The 14,037-nt window shown below is 34.8% G+C and overlaps 2 protein-coding genes and 1 non-coding gene across 3 annotated transcripts; all 3 read right to left on the reverse strand.

Moving 5' to 3' along the window:
• Positions 1-3,261: 3,261 nt before the first annotated feature.
• LOC130809050 (serine/threonine-protein phosphatase 7 long form homolog) lies at positions 3,262-5,548 on the reverse strand. Its single transcript, XM_057674663.1, has 5 exons — positions 5,519-5,548; positions 4,446-4,550; positions 4,188-4,367; positions 3,726-4,115; positions 3,262-3,646 (listed from the first exon to the last, which is right to left on the reverse strand). The coding sequence occupies exons 1-5, from the start codon at positions 5,546-5,548 to the stop codon at positions 3,308-3,310; spliced, it is 1,044 nt and encodes a 347-aa protein (XP_057530646.1). The 3' UTR covers positions 3,262-3,307.
• A 2,574-nt stretch (positions 5,549-8,122) lies between these two features.
• On the reverse strand, positions 8,123-12,765 carry LOC130809460 (malate dehydrogenase, cytoplasmic). Its single transcript, XM_057675255.1, has 7 exons — positions 12,411-12,765; positions 10,537-10,695; positions 10,210-10,385; positions 9,048-9,325; positions 8,826-8,961; positions 8,584-8,695; positions 8,123-8,484 (listed from the first exon to the last, which is right to left on the reverse strand). Exons 1-7 carry the CDS (start codon positions 12,451-12,453, stop codon positions 8,390-8,392), a joined length of 999 nt encoding a protein of 332 aa, XP_057531238.1. The 5' UTR covers positions 12,454-12,765; the 3' UTR covers positions 8,123-8,389.
• Positions 11,845-11,960, reverse strand: LOC130801294 (small nucleolar RNA snoR126). The gene has a single exon (XR_009039554.1). It is a non-coding gene; the product is annotated as a small nucleolar RNA snoR126 (small nucleolar RNA).
• Positions 12,766-14,037: the final 1,272 nt, after the last annotated feature.

Consider the following 14,037-nt stretch of genomic DNA (forward strand, 5'->3'; position numbering starts at 1 on the left):
GGAGGAGGCTATGGCCAATCCCAATACTCTCGACGACGATCAAAGAGGGAAAGGCAAACGCATAAAGTATTTATCTACAAAGTTGCGTGGTTTTGTTAATAATACAATTCAAAAGTCATTCCATCTTTCTCTCCTCCGGCATCTAATTCGTCTCACCTCAGGTATTTTCTATCTTATAGCAAATTTTGTTAATTGTGATAAATTTTCTATGAGAAACTAAAATATTCTTGCAGCTATTACCGCAACCTCAAAACACCAATCCTTTAAGGCAACCATGAAAAACCTCAGTTCGCAAGAAGCTATGAGAATGAAATTCAAGCATTACAAAAACAATGGTACTTGGCGTGTGACAAATCTTCCTCCTAGGAAGAAGGCTCTTGGTAGTCGATGGGTCTATAGAATTAAATACAACTCAGATGCTAGTGTGGAGTGCCTTAAGGCTCAATTGGTTGTGTTTGGAAATCACCAGGTTGAATGGATTGATTACTCAAATACCTTTGCTACGATACTGAGGATGACTACAATTCTTTTTTTTCTCTTGCTGTAGCTACTACTAAAAATTGAGAGTTGCACCAAATGGATCTCCACAATGCTTTTTTGGATAAAATTTGTCAGAAGAAGTGTATATGAAAATGCTGCCTGGTTTTCACGGTGCTCAGCCATATAAGTTAGTCGATTGCAAAAATCTCTTTATGGCTTGAAATAAGCCCCCAGTTGTTGGTTTGCTAAGTTGGCTACTTCTCTTCGAAATTATGGTTTCAACTAATCTTATTCAGATTATTCTCTTTTGGCTTATTAGAGAGGTTGTGTTCAACTTATGATTTAATAATCTCTGAGAATGATTTTGTTGATCTTACAACTTTCAAACAATATTTGTGTTTATGCTTTCATATGAAGGATCTTGGTGTACTTAAATATTTTCAGAATATTGAAGTTGCTAGAAATTCAAAGGTTATTTATTTGAGCCAAAGGAAGCATGCTCTTGATGTCATTGCTGAATCGGGTAATTTTGGCTCGAAACTCATTCTTTTTCCTATGGAGATCATTAGTTGGCAATATCTACTAGTCCTCTTTTTGATAATGGTGAGCAATATCGCAGGTTAGTTGGTCGACTCATTTATCTCTCTTTTACCAGACATGATTTGGCTTATTTTGTACATCTATTTTCTCAATTTCTTGGTGCTCCACATCTGTCTTTAAGTGGATGGTGTGATTTAGATTAGGCTAGTTGTCCGCTTACTCGTTACTCTTTATCGGGTTGGCTAGTTTTCTTTGGACATTCTCTCATTTCGTGGAAAACCAAAAAGCAAGTTATAGTCTCTAGATCATCAACCGAACCAGAGTATAGGTCTATGGCTGATGTGACTTGTGAACTTAAATGGCTCAAAGGTTTGCTTAGTAGCTTAGGGGTGCATCTCCTGAAAGAGATGTCTTTGCTTTGTGATGTCAAATTGCTCTCTACATTACTCAAAATCTAGTGTTTGATGAATGCAGCAAATATATTGAAATTGATTTTCAATTTATGCGAGATGTCATTCAAGATGGTACCATTAGTCCTACACTCCTATTCATATTCCTTCTACTACAAGACTTGTAGGTATTTTCACTAAGGCTTCGGGGCAAGCTAAATTCTCTTTTCTTCATCACAATTTTGGCATTTGTGATCTGCATGATCCAACTTGAGAGGGGCGTTAGGAATTATTATTATTTGGGCCTATTATATATAATAGTAGTGGGATTTATGTACTGAGGTTTTATTCTTACTTGTATATATATCTTGCTTTTGAGTAATAACAAAACAAGGGGTCTTAGTTTTCTTTCATTTTATGCAACATGGTCGGTGCTAATAGAAAATTTATTCAGGGAGAATTGTTTTATGAGACAGTCAAATTTAGTAGAATATCCTATTTGATATGAGTATAACTTAAAAGTAGGTTAAACATGCACACTATTTCAGAAAACCTTGGTTATTTTATACTTCATTTTTCATAATTTATGGCCTAAATACATATAATTATAATTAGACTAAATCAAATATAGTTTATATCTAACATGATTAATATTTAAGACCCTTTAACCTTGGGACTCTTGTGCAATTGGGCAACTCGTACATACTCTGAATCACCATTAAGTTAAAAAGGCAAACCAACGTGACGTCACATATGCGAAAATTTGAAAAAAATAAGATCATTTAACAACCTAATTCTAAAAATAAGCTTCGTGAAAACTTAATTCCCAAAATAAGCTTCCATACATCTAAACCTAGCCTCGGTGAAAATCGCTGTTACTAACAGCGAAAGAGCAAAAAAAAAAAAGAAAATAAAAGGCCTAAGTTGCTGTTAGTAACAGCGACTGATCTCTTTTATTTTTTTTTTGTATGAAGTAAACTAGCCGTTGTTAATTAGAAAAATAGCCGTTAAGAACTTAAAAATAGCCGTTGTAATGATGTTCTATAAATAACTGTATCATTTCCCTACTTCATTATATGTAATCTACATCATTCTTGTTCTTTTGAATCAATTTATAAAGGTAACATAAGGTATGATGTTAGTTTTACTCTCAATTTATAAATGTTAATATTATTTTTGAAAGTTCACTTACGTTACTTTATTATATGTATTCCGTAGATGTCAAAGGAGCATTGTATTGAAGAGCTTTGTGATTGTTGTTATGAAGTTGAGATTAATAAAGATTGGAGCGACTTTGATCCTGGGCGTGATTTTGTTGCTTGTCCTTTCTACTTGGTTGAAGGATTAGGATGCACATACTTTAGATGGATTGATCCGGAAGGTACCAAATGGCAGAGACACCTAATAATACGGCTTGAAAAAGAAAAACAAGAGTTTAAAGATGAGGATTGTAATCTCAAAAGACAAATAGATGATATGGCACATAGGAAAGAAGAGACTGAAAGAATTATTTGAAAGTTTAAGAAGCAATCTTAGTTAGCGTCGGTGGTTTAAGTTAACGAATGAACTATGCAATTTGATATGTAATCGTTGAACATGAATGAAATTCAGTAGAATTTTCGAGAGTATTTTTCCTATTTGAATATATGATTGTCTGTTTTTTTTTTATTAAATTCATATTGCATTCTTGGCGGAATGATTTATCGCCGAAAACTCTGAGTACCTAACATCATTTCATTCATAATAAACATGTGATAATACGATAAAAATATATACATCTACATATATATTACAATTTATACACAAAACACCAATTGTTACAAATATTGAGTATGTACAAATGTTCAATATATACAAATTGTCACTAATGATCAATATATACAAACAGTATTCTAATGCTAATCCTCCTCCTGTACCCTGTCTAACTGTGATGATTTACAACGCCTCCTACGATAGTAAGAGGCCGTCGCATGACGCTCGGGTAGGGGAGGTGATTGATACTGTGATGATGTGGCACCCTGTGAGGACCCGGCATCGTAGTCCGGGCACGTTAAGTCAACCTCCTCAAGATGAACGTCGGCATGATGAGGAGATGACCCATACTCGTACATAGTGGTGTGGGGCGCAGTCACTTCCGGAATGAAGTGTTGAAACTGCGTTCCTCGGAGTATGCCTTGGGCAATCTCCCGTACGGGCTCCTCTTGGGAGGAGTTGATGACTGATTCAATGCCCTGTGCCTGCAGTAAGACGTAAGTATTAATGAAATGTTTAACGTGTAAGTTCTATGGATAATAATCAATGTAAAAGAATACTTACAAAGTGTGTCATCGTCGGTGCTGCGGGAGTGTACTGGGCTGCCGCCATGATACCTCGTGGTGTCATCCATCGACGAGTGATGGAGAGGAACCACGACATGTAATCTGCCGAAGTAGCGCCGCCTACAGCCTCGATCGGCGCACCTTGGGCCAGCAGCTCTAGCCTGTGCTCCCAACGACCCTTGCGCGAGTTATGGACCTCCGCCTCTATGTCACATGGCGACGGGATGCCCTGTACCATCCCAAATTGGCGGAGTACACGCTCCGGGAGATGCACTTCGACTATGTCGAAGCAGATTAGAGGTACAGATGCTCTCCACGCCCCTGACAATATGCCCGAGTGCTGAGGCACCGCAGCGTATGCCTCAGCAGCGTAAGGGTCCCATCGAAACTATGAGTGAAAATTCGATTAATAAATAACGCAATGTGATAGTCACAAAAAAAGTTGTAGTGAATTTGTTACATGGTCCGCTCGTAGTAGATCGAGTTGATCGCGGTAGAACCCCACGCCCGATCCTGTGTGGGTCCTTGTTCGTCTTTCAAAGGACCACTGTGATCCATATGGCACATGTGGGGGTGGAAGAATTGGTGGCGCAAATGAACCACGTCCCACACTCCTCAACAATTGACCAGTGAGAACATGCTACCACGCCCAAAGCTATGAATTACAATTATAAGTAAGTAAACGAAACACAAAAACATTTAACAAAAGGAACAATACGGTAACATGTAAATAGGAGCTCTTCCCTTTATACGTAATAATCTCCCATGATGGTGAATAGGAGCTCTTCCTAGCCTTAAGCCTCCAACCATACCCTCTCTTACACTTCAAGGTGAGCACGGTTTGATTTGAAGTCTCAGTTCGGTACTCAACGTTCCTACGAATGTGATACAATCTAACAACGTCCAACAAGGCATCCTTGTTATCAAACATCATACCCTTTTGAAACTCTCCTTCATCGGTGTAGGTTGTATCACAATCCTAAGACCTCAAAGAGTTGTCCTCAATGTGTTCATCTAGAGGGGAAACCATTGCATAGGGTGTAGGAGCAATGATTGTTGGAATGTTGCCTAAGCTCATATCATTAGCTAGAGCCTCCTCGTCAACACCCACATCATCCTCAGAAGGAGCTTCTACGAATTCATTACTCTCACTATTAACATCACCCCACGGCTCATTTGTATCTTCTAAGTTAAAAGTATCATCATTGTGACTTGAAATTAAAGTTGATTGGATTCATTAGAAGCATAAGAGGAACATGGCATAAAGGGATTTTGGGTTTCTTGGGTAGGGAATGGCGTATGAGAAGGAGCAGAAGAAGTTATATTCATGAATGCATTTGTTTCCACAACATTGATATCTTCATTCCCTAGGGGTACCTCTTCTACATATAACTCTAAAGAAGGAGTAGGGGTAGACCTTGAATACTCCCACATTGCATCTATAGCCTCCTCATCCTCAACCGGAAAAGCTAACAAATTTCCACTCAGATTGTACTTAAAACTTAAATTAACAGTACTTCTTGTAGTGTCAATGTCAATCTTAGAGCATATAAAATGTTTAAATTCATTCAAATCCATGTATGAGTTGCATGCAAACAGTTTACGTCTTCCCCCAACATACTTAACATTGTTACTAGTTGGTCGAAATGAAGCATTCCAAAAGCATACAACAGTCACACGAAATGAATCCATTTCTACAACAATACATTCAAAATCAACATCAATATCAGGTGCATAAATATATGACCACTATACATTTTAAATTCAACAACAAATTTATGAACAAAGAACCTCATTATGAATAACAACTACATTCGACATATTCGTAGATTTTAAGTGTAAATGACCACCATACATGACAAAAATTATAAATTCAACACCAAATAAAAAACATTATAATAAAAACGTACCTCAATAAGCTGTAGATCAACAAGAATTAGTAAATTGCAAGTTTAGGAACCTACATTAACGTGAAAGTTGAACAAAATTCAATAAACCCTAAATTTTCGAAAATGGAAAAAAAAACAAAAAAAAATACCTTAGGTCGATGTAGGAAGATGACAGAACTAATTAGTAGTACAAACTTGAAATTTGATGAGTTTAGTTGAAGGATTGAATTTGATTTTAATGGTGGAAAGAAGGAGATCTTGTAAGTTGATTGAGGAAAAGAAAAATGTGTGAACTGAAATGGGAGAAGGAAACTGGAAAATTAAAAAAGGCCATTAGTCGCTGTTAGTAACAGCGACTTATGCTTTTTAATTTTTTTTTTTTTTGTTCTTTCGCTGTTAGTAACAGCAACTTAAACCGAGGCTAGGTTTGGATGTACGGACGCTTATTTTGAAAAATAAGTTTTCACGAAGCTTATTTTTGAAATTAAGTTATTAAATGATCTTATTTTTTTCAAATTTTCTCAAATATGCTATCCTTCTTTTTGTTCTTCCAATGTTGTTTGTGTGTTTGAGGGGAAATTTGAATGGAAAAATAACACTTGAGGAGAAAATTGGAAAAACATAAGTGAAAAAATAAAAAAATAATAACAAAATAAACTAAGAATCAAACTTATTCCAAAAGTAAGCGTGAATTTCTCAAACCTGAGATTTGGGGCTGTTCGCAGTTACTAACTGCAAACAGCCCTAAACCTCAAGTTTAAAAAATTCACGCTTACTTTTGGAATAAGTTCGATTCTTAGTTTATTTTGTTATTTTTTTTTATTTTTTCACTTATGTTTTTCCAATTTTCACTTGAGGAAGGATAAGAATTATTGTTATTGATAATTTGGTATAATTAAACAAGAGAAACAATTGAGTTGAATAATATATATTAAGTTGTTTTGGCAACATATTTTTATTACCAAATATTGCCAATGACATGAGAAAAATAGCTTTTTAAGATGCAAAAATTCATAAATAATTCAAAGTTTATCCTCAGCACATCCTCCTAGTAAAATCATAGTCCACGATCAAATTAAATCACTAACAAAACACTAGTAAATGCCATTGGTGAGACGCCATGGGAAAGAGTTTTGGGAGGAAGATACGGTTTTAATTATAGAGAGAAGGAAAAAAAGAAAATGAACAGGTAACCAGTGAGATATAATAAGCTCTAATAAAACGATCAAAAGGGCATGACTGATAAGTGATAACAAAGCATCCCAATTACCCTTTAAAATGGAATAAATTGGCCTAATCTCACACCAAACAGAAAGCAAGGGTTTCAATTAAATCCTTCTGTTGAAGTTAAACACCCCATAAAGTAGATTTGACTAAAAATTTCAGTCTTGCTGGACCAACTGAACAACCTACACTCTTTCGGAAGATTGAAAAAAATAAGATAAATAAACAATTTAATTCCAAATATAAGATTCGGGAAAACTTATGTCCCAAAATAAGCTTCCGTACGTCCAAGTCTAGCCTCCGGTAAGTCGCTGTTACTAACAGCGAATAAGGGGAAAAAAAAATTAAAAAGTTGAAAGTCGCTGTTAGTAACAGCGACTTAAGGAGTTGACCAGTCAATTCCTTAAATCGCTGTTACTAACAGCGACTTAAAAAAAAAAATTTTTTTTTTTTTTAAACGAAGATTACCTTCTTCCTTTCCTTCATTTCCAGTCTGAGATCTCACAATCCCTTCCTTCATCAGTTCTTCCTTCCTTCAACAAGAATTCATTCCAACAAACCCAGAAATTCAAATCAAATCCAAATCCAAATTGTACCTCATCCTCTTCTTGCTCGTCTTCAAGATCCTTCTACACCTCTTAATTCTCAATCCCATCAATGGTTTCTTCTTTTTCAGTTTTTCTACCTCCTTTTTCTTTTCCCTTTTTCTCTTCTTTCTACTGCTGCTGTTGTATGAGAATTGTACCTCAATTGTACCCCCAACTCCCACGTTCACTACTATTAAAAATATAAAAAAAAAAAATTTTTTTTTTTTTTAAGTAACAGCGACTTAGGGCATTTTCATTTTTTTTTCTCCTCATTCGCTGTTACTAACAGCGACTTACCCGAGGCTAGACTTGGATGTACGGAAGCTTATTTTGGGACATAAGTTTTCCCAAATCTTATATTCGGAATTAAATTGTTTATTTATCTTATTTTTTTCAATCTTTCCACTCTTTCTATGTCTGCATTCTGCAATCACAAGCCTTAAAAACATAATATGATCACTTCCCTAACCCAGGTTTAATTTAGGTAGCAGGCCAAAGCAGAGTTGTCGCATTCGCCATATGACATCATTATACCAATCGCCCAATATAGAGCCACCCTTTAAGGCGGAGGATGACGCCAGTATTTGTACTATCAGAAACAGCATTGAAAAAATCATGGGTGAGGATAGGCCTCATCAATATAATGGCCACAAGTAAAAGAGCCATTGGAAAAACAAACATAAAATACCAAAAGATAAACGATAGAAATAATGACAGTCTATTTCAAGTCATTTTCAAAATCAAAATGCATGATAGTCGAATGAAAGATACATTTTAAAAAGGAATATGTGCCTCCGCACCCCTCATATTTCTCAGTGCTATGCAAAGTCCCTCAAACTATGAATATTTGTGACACTGTTGGGTCCACTGCTATCGGAGCCAACACAATAGCCTCACAAAGTACTTATTTGCAAAATTTTAGCTACTTCTACATATCATAATGGTACCGCTTTGGAAAGAGCTTAAGACAGGCATGAATAGGCCAATGCCTTCTCCTCAACAAGTTCTGCTCCAGTTGCATCCATTTTCTTCCTTGATACCTCATCAATAGGAAGGCCTGAAAAGGACATTGAGATTATCAGGTCTCAAATCACCTATCAAAAGCTACAATAAAAATAGAGTTCTTTTAATGGAATCAACTACTACAAATAATTACCTTGGACAATTTGCCATTCTCCGTCTTTGCAAGTCACTGGGAAGGAGTAAATGATACCAGCTGGTACATTGTAAGAGCCATCAGAGTACACACCCATGGAAACCCAAGTGCCCTATCATAAGTAAATAGACAACGATTAAGAACTAAACCAGTTTAAGATGAAGAATGGAAAGGATAACAAAACATTCTCTAGTCTCTGTGGTGAAATAGTCTACAGAGATGCAACTAAGTAATACACCTACCTCTGGAGTTCCAAGTACCCAATCACGAATATGATCACAAGCTGAACTAGCAGCAGACAATGCACTGGATAGCTTCCTTGCTTTGATGATGGCAGCACCACGTTGTTGCACAGTTGTAATGAACTCTCCATTTAACCTGCCAGTCATAACAAGTCAATGTATTGAAATAAATGTCGAATCACCAAGAGATGAAATAGCTTTTTCACCAAGATTCCAAGTTACCATGCATCATCTTGAACTAACTCACGGACAGGCTTCTCACCACTCTGTGTCTTCACAGTTGCATGGTTCACATCAGGGTACTGGGTTGATGAGTGGTTTCCCCAGATAATCACATTCTTGACATCACATACTTGAACATTCAATCTCTCAGAGATCTGACCAAGTGCCCTGTTGTGATCAAGCCTTGTCAGACATGTAATATTCTTCTCTGGGATTGAGGGAGCAAATTCCTTAAGGATCAACGCATTGGTATTGGCAGGATTTGCAACAACAAGAACCTAAAGCAGAGGAAAATTAGCATGAGAAAAGGTAATAATAAACCAAACAATTTCTATCTAATACATATATGTTGCAGCAGCATAAACCAATAGCCACAATTAGTCTTGCCTCTTTTCCTTCTTTTGTAATCCCTCATACATAAGAACAAAAACAGGAACCTCATCCTCACAAATAAAAATTAGGTGACCAAATAGAAGCTAATAATCCAAGATTATTGAGCCTTTTATTCAACTAAACAATGAATAGGGTTGGAAATTGGAATTCAATGGCCCCATTACAAAACCCATGAGATGCAGAAAACAGAGACCATAAAACTCAGATGTTGAATCATGAATTCAGTGCATAGAAATGAGTTGTTCAAAATAAACAAAGATGGGAAACACCTTTCACAAAATTCAATCTTTTATTAGCTATCCTTTTGAACAGAAGTAATGAGAAATTAGTTTCAAACAAAACAACAAAAAAGGACATAAACGTCAAATAGATTGCTTTACTCTACAAAGACGACTTTTGTCATTAATGACCCCTAGTTATAAACTCGGACTCTTCATTTTGCTTCACGTACCCGTGTCCAATCCTTGCTCGGACACTAGTATGGCACTTAGACACTTCATTTTAGGCGTAAAATGATTGTTTAGACGTATCCGACACCTAGACACATACCAGTATCCGACTTTAGTACGCAAGTCCTAGTAACATAGACAACTAGTATACAAATAGAAGACAGTAGATCTTTTCATCTATCCATTTATATCGAGAACGTGGAGAAATAAGATGTAATATCAAGCCATGCCATTCATGTCATGTTACCACATGCTATGTTACACCACCTTCTGCTTTATGGTAAATAAGAGAACCAAGTAATAAGGCCTAATTAACAAACCTTGCAGTTGGGAGCAGCATGTTGCTCAAGAGCTGATGCTTGAGACTTGTAGATGGAAACGTTCTTTGACATCACGTCCTTCCTCTCCATGCCTTCTTTCCTGGGAAATCCACCAACCATGACAGCAATGTTAACACCTTTGCAGGCCTCAACAACATCAGTTGTGGCAACAACACCTAGAAACATAGACCAGTGCAAAGACATTAGAGAACAAGATGTTAACGTCTAACAAGTATAGGAGTACAGAAGCCAAACAAATAAATTACATAAGAAATTAAAAAAAATAAATAATAAAAAAAATAAATAAATAAAAACAAACAAACAAACCTTTGAGAAGTGGGAAGGCAGCATCCACAAGTTCCATCTTAACTCCATTTAAAGCCTCGGCGGCAAAAGGAATATCAAGCATGTGTAGAATCACAGGCTGATCCGCGCCTAGCATAACTCCCCTTGCAATCATGGGAACAAGGGCATATCCAATTTGACCTAACATAGAAAACAAGGAGCACATCTTGTAATTTACACATAGGCACAAAATGTCAAGGTGTACTATAATTATTTAGCCAAAATTAGCAACACATAGCAAAACATCAACAGACTAATACAACATATATTCCTCATTTTTTCTTAACCTCACAAATCAATGTTGGTTCCTCTACACTCCAAGGTGGGTACAAAACATTATTTTGGGCTTAAGATAGAAAATGTTCCATAATATAGCTCTATGATAAACTTGAACAAGTACCCTGTGTCGCTCAAGCATCCAAGTCAGAGTAACATAAAATATAACAGCAAAATATTGGAAAAATGTTCCATAATATAGCTCTATGATAAACTTGCACAAGTACCTTGTGTCGCTCAAGCACCCAAGTCAGAGTAGCATAAAATATAACAGACAAATGTTGGACAGGACAAAACTCATTGCGCATTCTCACCTAGAACACTACATCACCCCAGTCATGCAAATTGATACTATATAGACATAGGGTTCAATTTGTTTGTACGATAACATTTTGCAGAGAAAACATAATAGAAGATTAGTTTTTTTTATTTGATTTAATAAGATGGTAGCGAGAATGAAAATAATTTACATAGGGCGGAAAACGCATTTCCATATCTAGTATTTCCTCTAGAACAAAAAATGAAAAATAAGAAAACAAGTTTCCAACAAAATGTTTATCCCCAAAACAGACAAGATAGATAAAAGTCACATCAGCTAAATCATACAATACAGGGGTGTTTGGCAATAGGTTGTTAGGTTTTTTTTAGTTGGCTTGTTTGACCATCTGGCTTTTAAGCTAGCCGAAAAATCATCGATTTATGGAGATGTTTGATAAATTTAGGCATTAACTATCGGTTATTTATTAGAGAAAAAGTGAATCTTTTTTATTTTGGCATAAAAGTCGGCTATGCAGTTGGCTTAAAAGCCATTACTAAGCACTTTTTTCACTTTTTCGACCGATCAACGAGCCAAAAGTCAACTAAAAAGCTACGAAAAAGCCATAAACCAAACACCCCAAATTTCTGAAACCATAAAAGAACAAATCCAAACGGAAACAAAAACCTACAGAACAAAGCATTTAATAAATAGATATCAACAAGTAACGAAACCAACAGAAAAGCATTTGGTTTTAGAAGGCTCAGACACGCACAAATACAGTCATCACGAAAGCATACAAGTAAATGAATACTTGCAAAAGATCTCGAAAGATTTATATCAGGATCGAGAAATGTTTTTGTCATCACTGCCTCAATAATGTGTAAAAAAAAAAAAAAAAAAAAAAAAAAAAAAAAAAAGCTTAAGCTTCACGACATTAATCTCCTGTTTGATTCTTTACGAGATCCGTATATAAAACAACAAAACAAACCTTCTTAAGTATAAAAGCCAAATCCAACAGCAATAAAAACAAAAAAAAAAGGTATACAAAACCTAAAATCAAAAGATCTCTCAAAAATCAATTCAAAATGAATACAAAACTACAAAAAAAAAAAAAAAAAAAAAAAAAAAAAAAAATCTAGATATCTGAAGCAGGTTTACAATAAACATAGTAACAATCACAGAAACAGCTAACAAAATCCTAGATCATCCGCAGTAAATACTTGGAAAAAGAGCTAAACATTAGATCTGGAGAAAACAAACATATATTAAGATTGAATCTAAGAAAAAGCGAAAAAACAGATGAAAAAGAGAGGAGATTTACCGGCGGCACCAGTGACAAGGACGCGAACTGGTTCTTTGGCCATGGCTAAGGAAAGAGGAAAGGGTCAACTGGTGGTGTAGATAAGAGTTTGTTGTTTTCGTGAAGGTGTGTGACAACGGACTCGAATGGAGTGATCGACAGTATTTATTAGTGACTCGAATGGTTTGTGTCGTTAACTATTTGTTTTTTGGAATAAATTTTTTTTGAATTTTATTAACGCAGGGCTTCTTATTTTTTTTCTTTTTATTTACCATCCGTTACTTAGGCGTTAATTTTGAGGTTTCCTATTCGAACACTACATTTGGAATTTTGGACACAGTACTCCTTTGTTTGGCGAAAAACAAACCAAGTTATAATCGGTAAACAATGGTCGGAAAAATTACCTAAAATAATTAAATTCATTTATGATTTTTCTACAATAATTTCAGCTATTTATTAATTATAAATAATCTCAACTTTAAGAGGTATGTTTCTAAAGTAAATCTTGTAACCGGATAACTTGCCATATCAAGTTTTTTTAAATAAAAAAGATAAATTAAAATAAAGTGTCAAAAACAATGTTAAAAAAATATTTTCAAAAATTTAATGATTTTTTAAGGAAAAGTTACCTAGAATAATTCAATTTTTCATGATTTTCCTATAATAATTTCACCTGTTGATTAACTGTGAATAATCCCAACTTTATGGGGTATTTGCTTAGAGCAAACTCGGGTAACCGAATGAGCTGCTATAACAATTTTTACTTTAAAAAAAAAGATAAATTAAAATAAATTGTCAAGAAAATGTCAAAAACATTGTCAAATTTTTTTTTGAATTTTTTATGTAAATTTTCAAAATTTTTCTCTAAATTTATATTAATTTTTAGTTTACTTTTTTATTAAATTACCTACTATAGCAGGTCATTCGGTTATCCGAATTTACTCAAGGCAAATACCCCATAAAGTTGGGATTATTCATGGTTAATCAATAGGTGGGACTACTGTAGGAATATCACGAAAATATTAGATTATCCAAGGTAATTTTTCCTTTTTTATTATTTATAATTTTTTATGTAAATTTTCAAAATTTTTCTCTAATTTAAATTAATTTTCAGTTTGCTATTTTGGTGAATTACCTACCATAGCAGGTCATGGGGTCATCCAAGTTTACTCTAGGCAAATACCTCTAAAGTTATTTATGGTTAATCAATAGGTGGGATTATTGTAAGAAAATCATGAAAATATTGAATTATTCTAGATAATTTACCTATAATGGCATAATAGTGAATGTTTAGGCATCAATAGTGAAGTTTTTGGGCATTAAAATATACTCCCTCCGTTCCTTAATAAAGTTCCTATAAGGAATATTAACAGAAATTAAGAAAAATAGAATCTTTTAGATAGTTAATTTTATTATTTATTGAATAAAAAATTTGATTGAGGAAAAGTATGGACCATAAATATTAAAAATTAGGGAAATTCCACGTGGCAACCCTGAGGTTTTGGGTTTTCCACGTGGTAACCAAAACTTTATCAATCTTAGCTCTCATTTCAAAATGGAAGGGATTTCCTACAAATTGCATTGTTCTTCAGGTTTTTCCAACAAGTTGAGTTAAATGTTGGGTAAAAATAATATATTGAAATCCTTT

The sequence above is a fragment of the Amaranthus tricolor genome, chromosome 1 (assembly GCF_026212465.1).
Source record: "Amaranthus tricolor cultivar Red isolate AtriRed21 chromosome 1, ASM2621246v1, whole genome shotgun sequence".
NCBI lineage: Eukaryota > Viridiplantae > Streptophyta > Magnoliopsida > Caryophyllales > Amaranthaceae > Amaranthus > Amaranthus tricolor.

What these genes read in the sequence shown, in the direction of transcription:
- LOC130809050 (XM_057674663.1), bottom strand. Translation starts at nt 5,548, where the DNA reads ATGTCGAATGTAGTTGTTATTCATAATGAG. An exon ending in GCTCCTATTTACATGTTACC is followed by an intron (nt 4,368 to 4,445) that starts GTATTGTTCCTT and finishes TGGGCGTGGTAG; the next exon opens with CATGTTCTCACTGGTCAATT. An exon ending in CACCGACGATGACACACTTT is followed by an intron (nt 3,647 to 3,725) that starts GTAAGTATTCTT and finishes GTCTTACTGCAG; the next exon opens with GCACAGGGCATTGAATCAGT.
- LOC130809460 (XM_057675255.1), bottom strand. Translation starts at nt 12,453, where the DNA reads ATGGCCAAAGAACCAGTTCGCGTCCTTGTCACTGGTGCCGCCG. An exon ending in CCTTGTCACTGGTGCCGCCG is followed by an intron (nt 10,696 to 12,410) that starts GTAAATCTCCTC and finishes TTTCTATGTTAG; the next exon opens with GTCAAATTGGATATGCCCTT. An exon ending in ATGCTGCTCCCAACTGCAAG is followed by an intron (nt 9,326 to 10,209) that starts GTTTGTTAATTA and finishes CCTCTGCTTTAG; the next exon opens with GTTCTTGTTGTTGCAAATCC.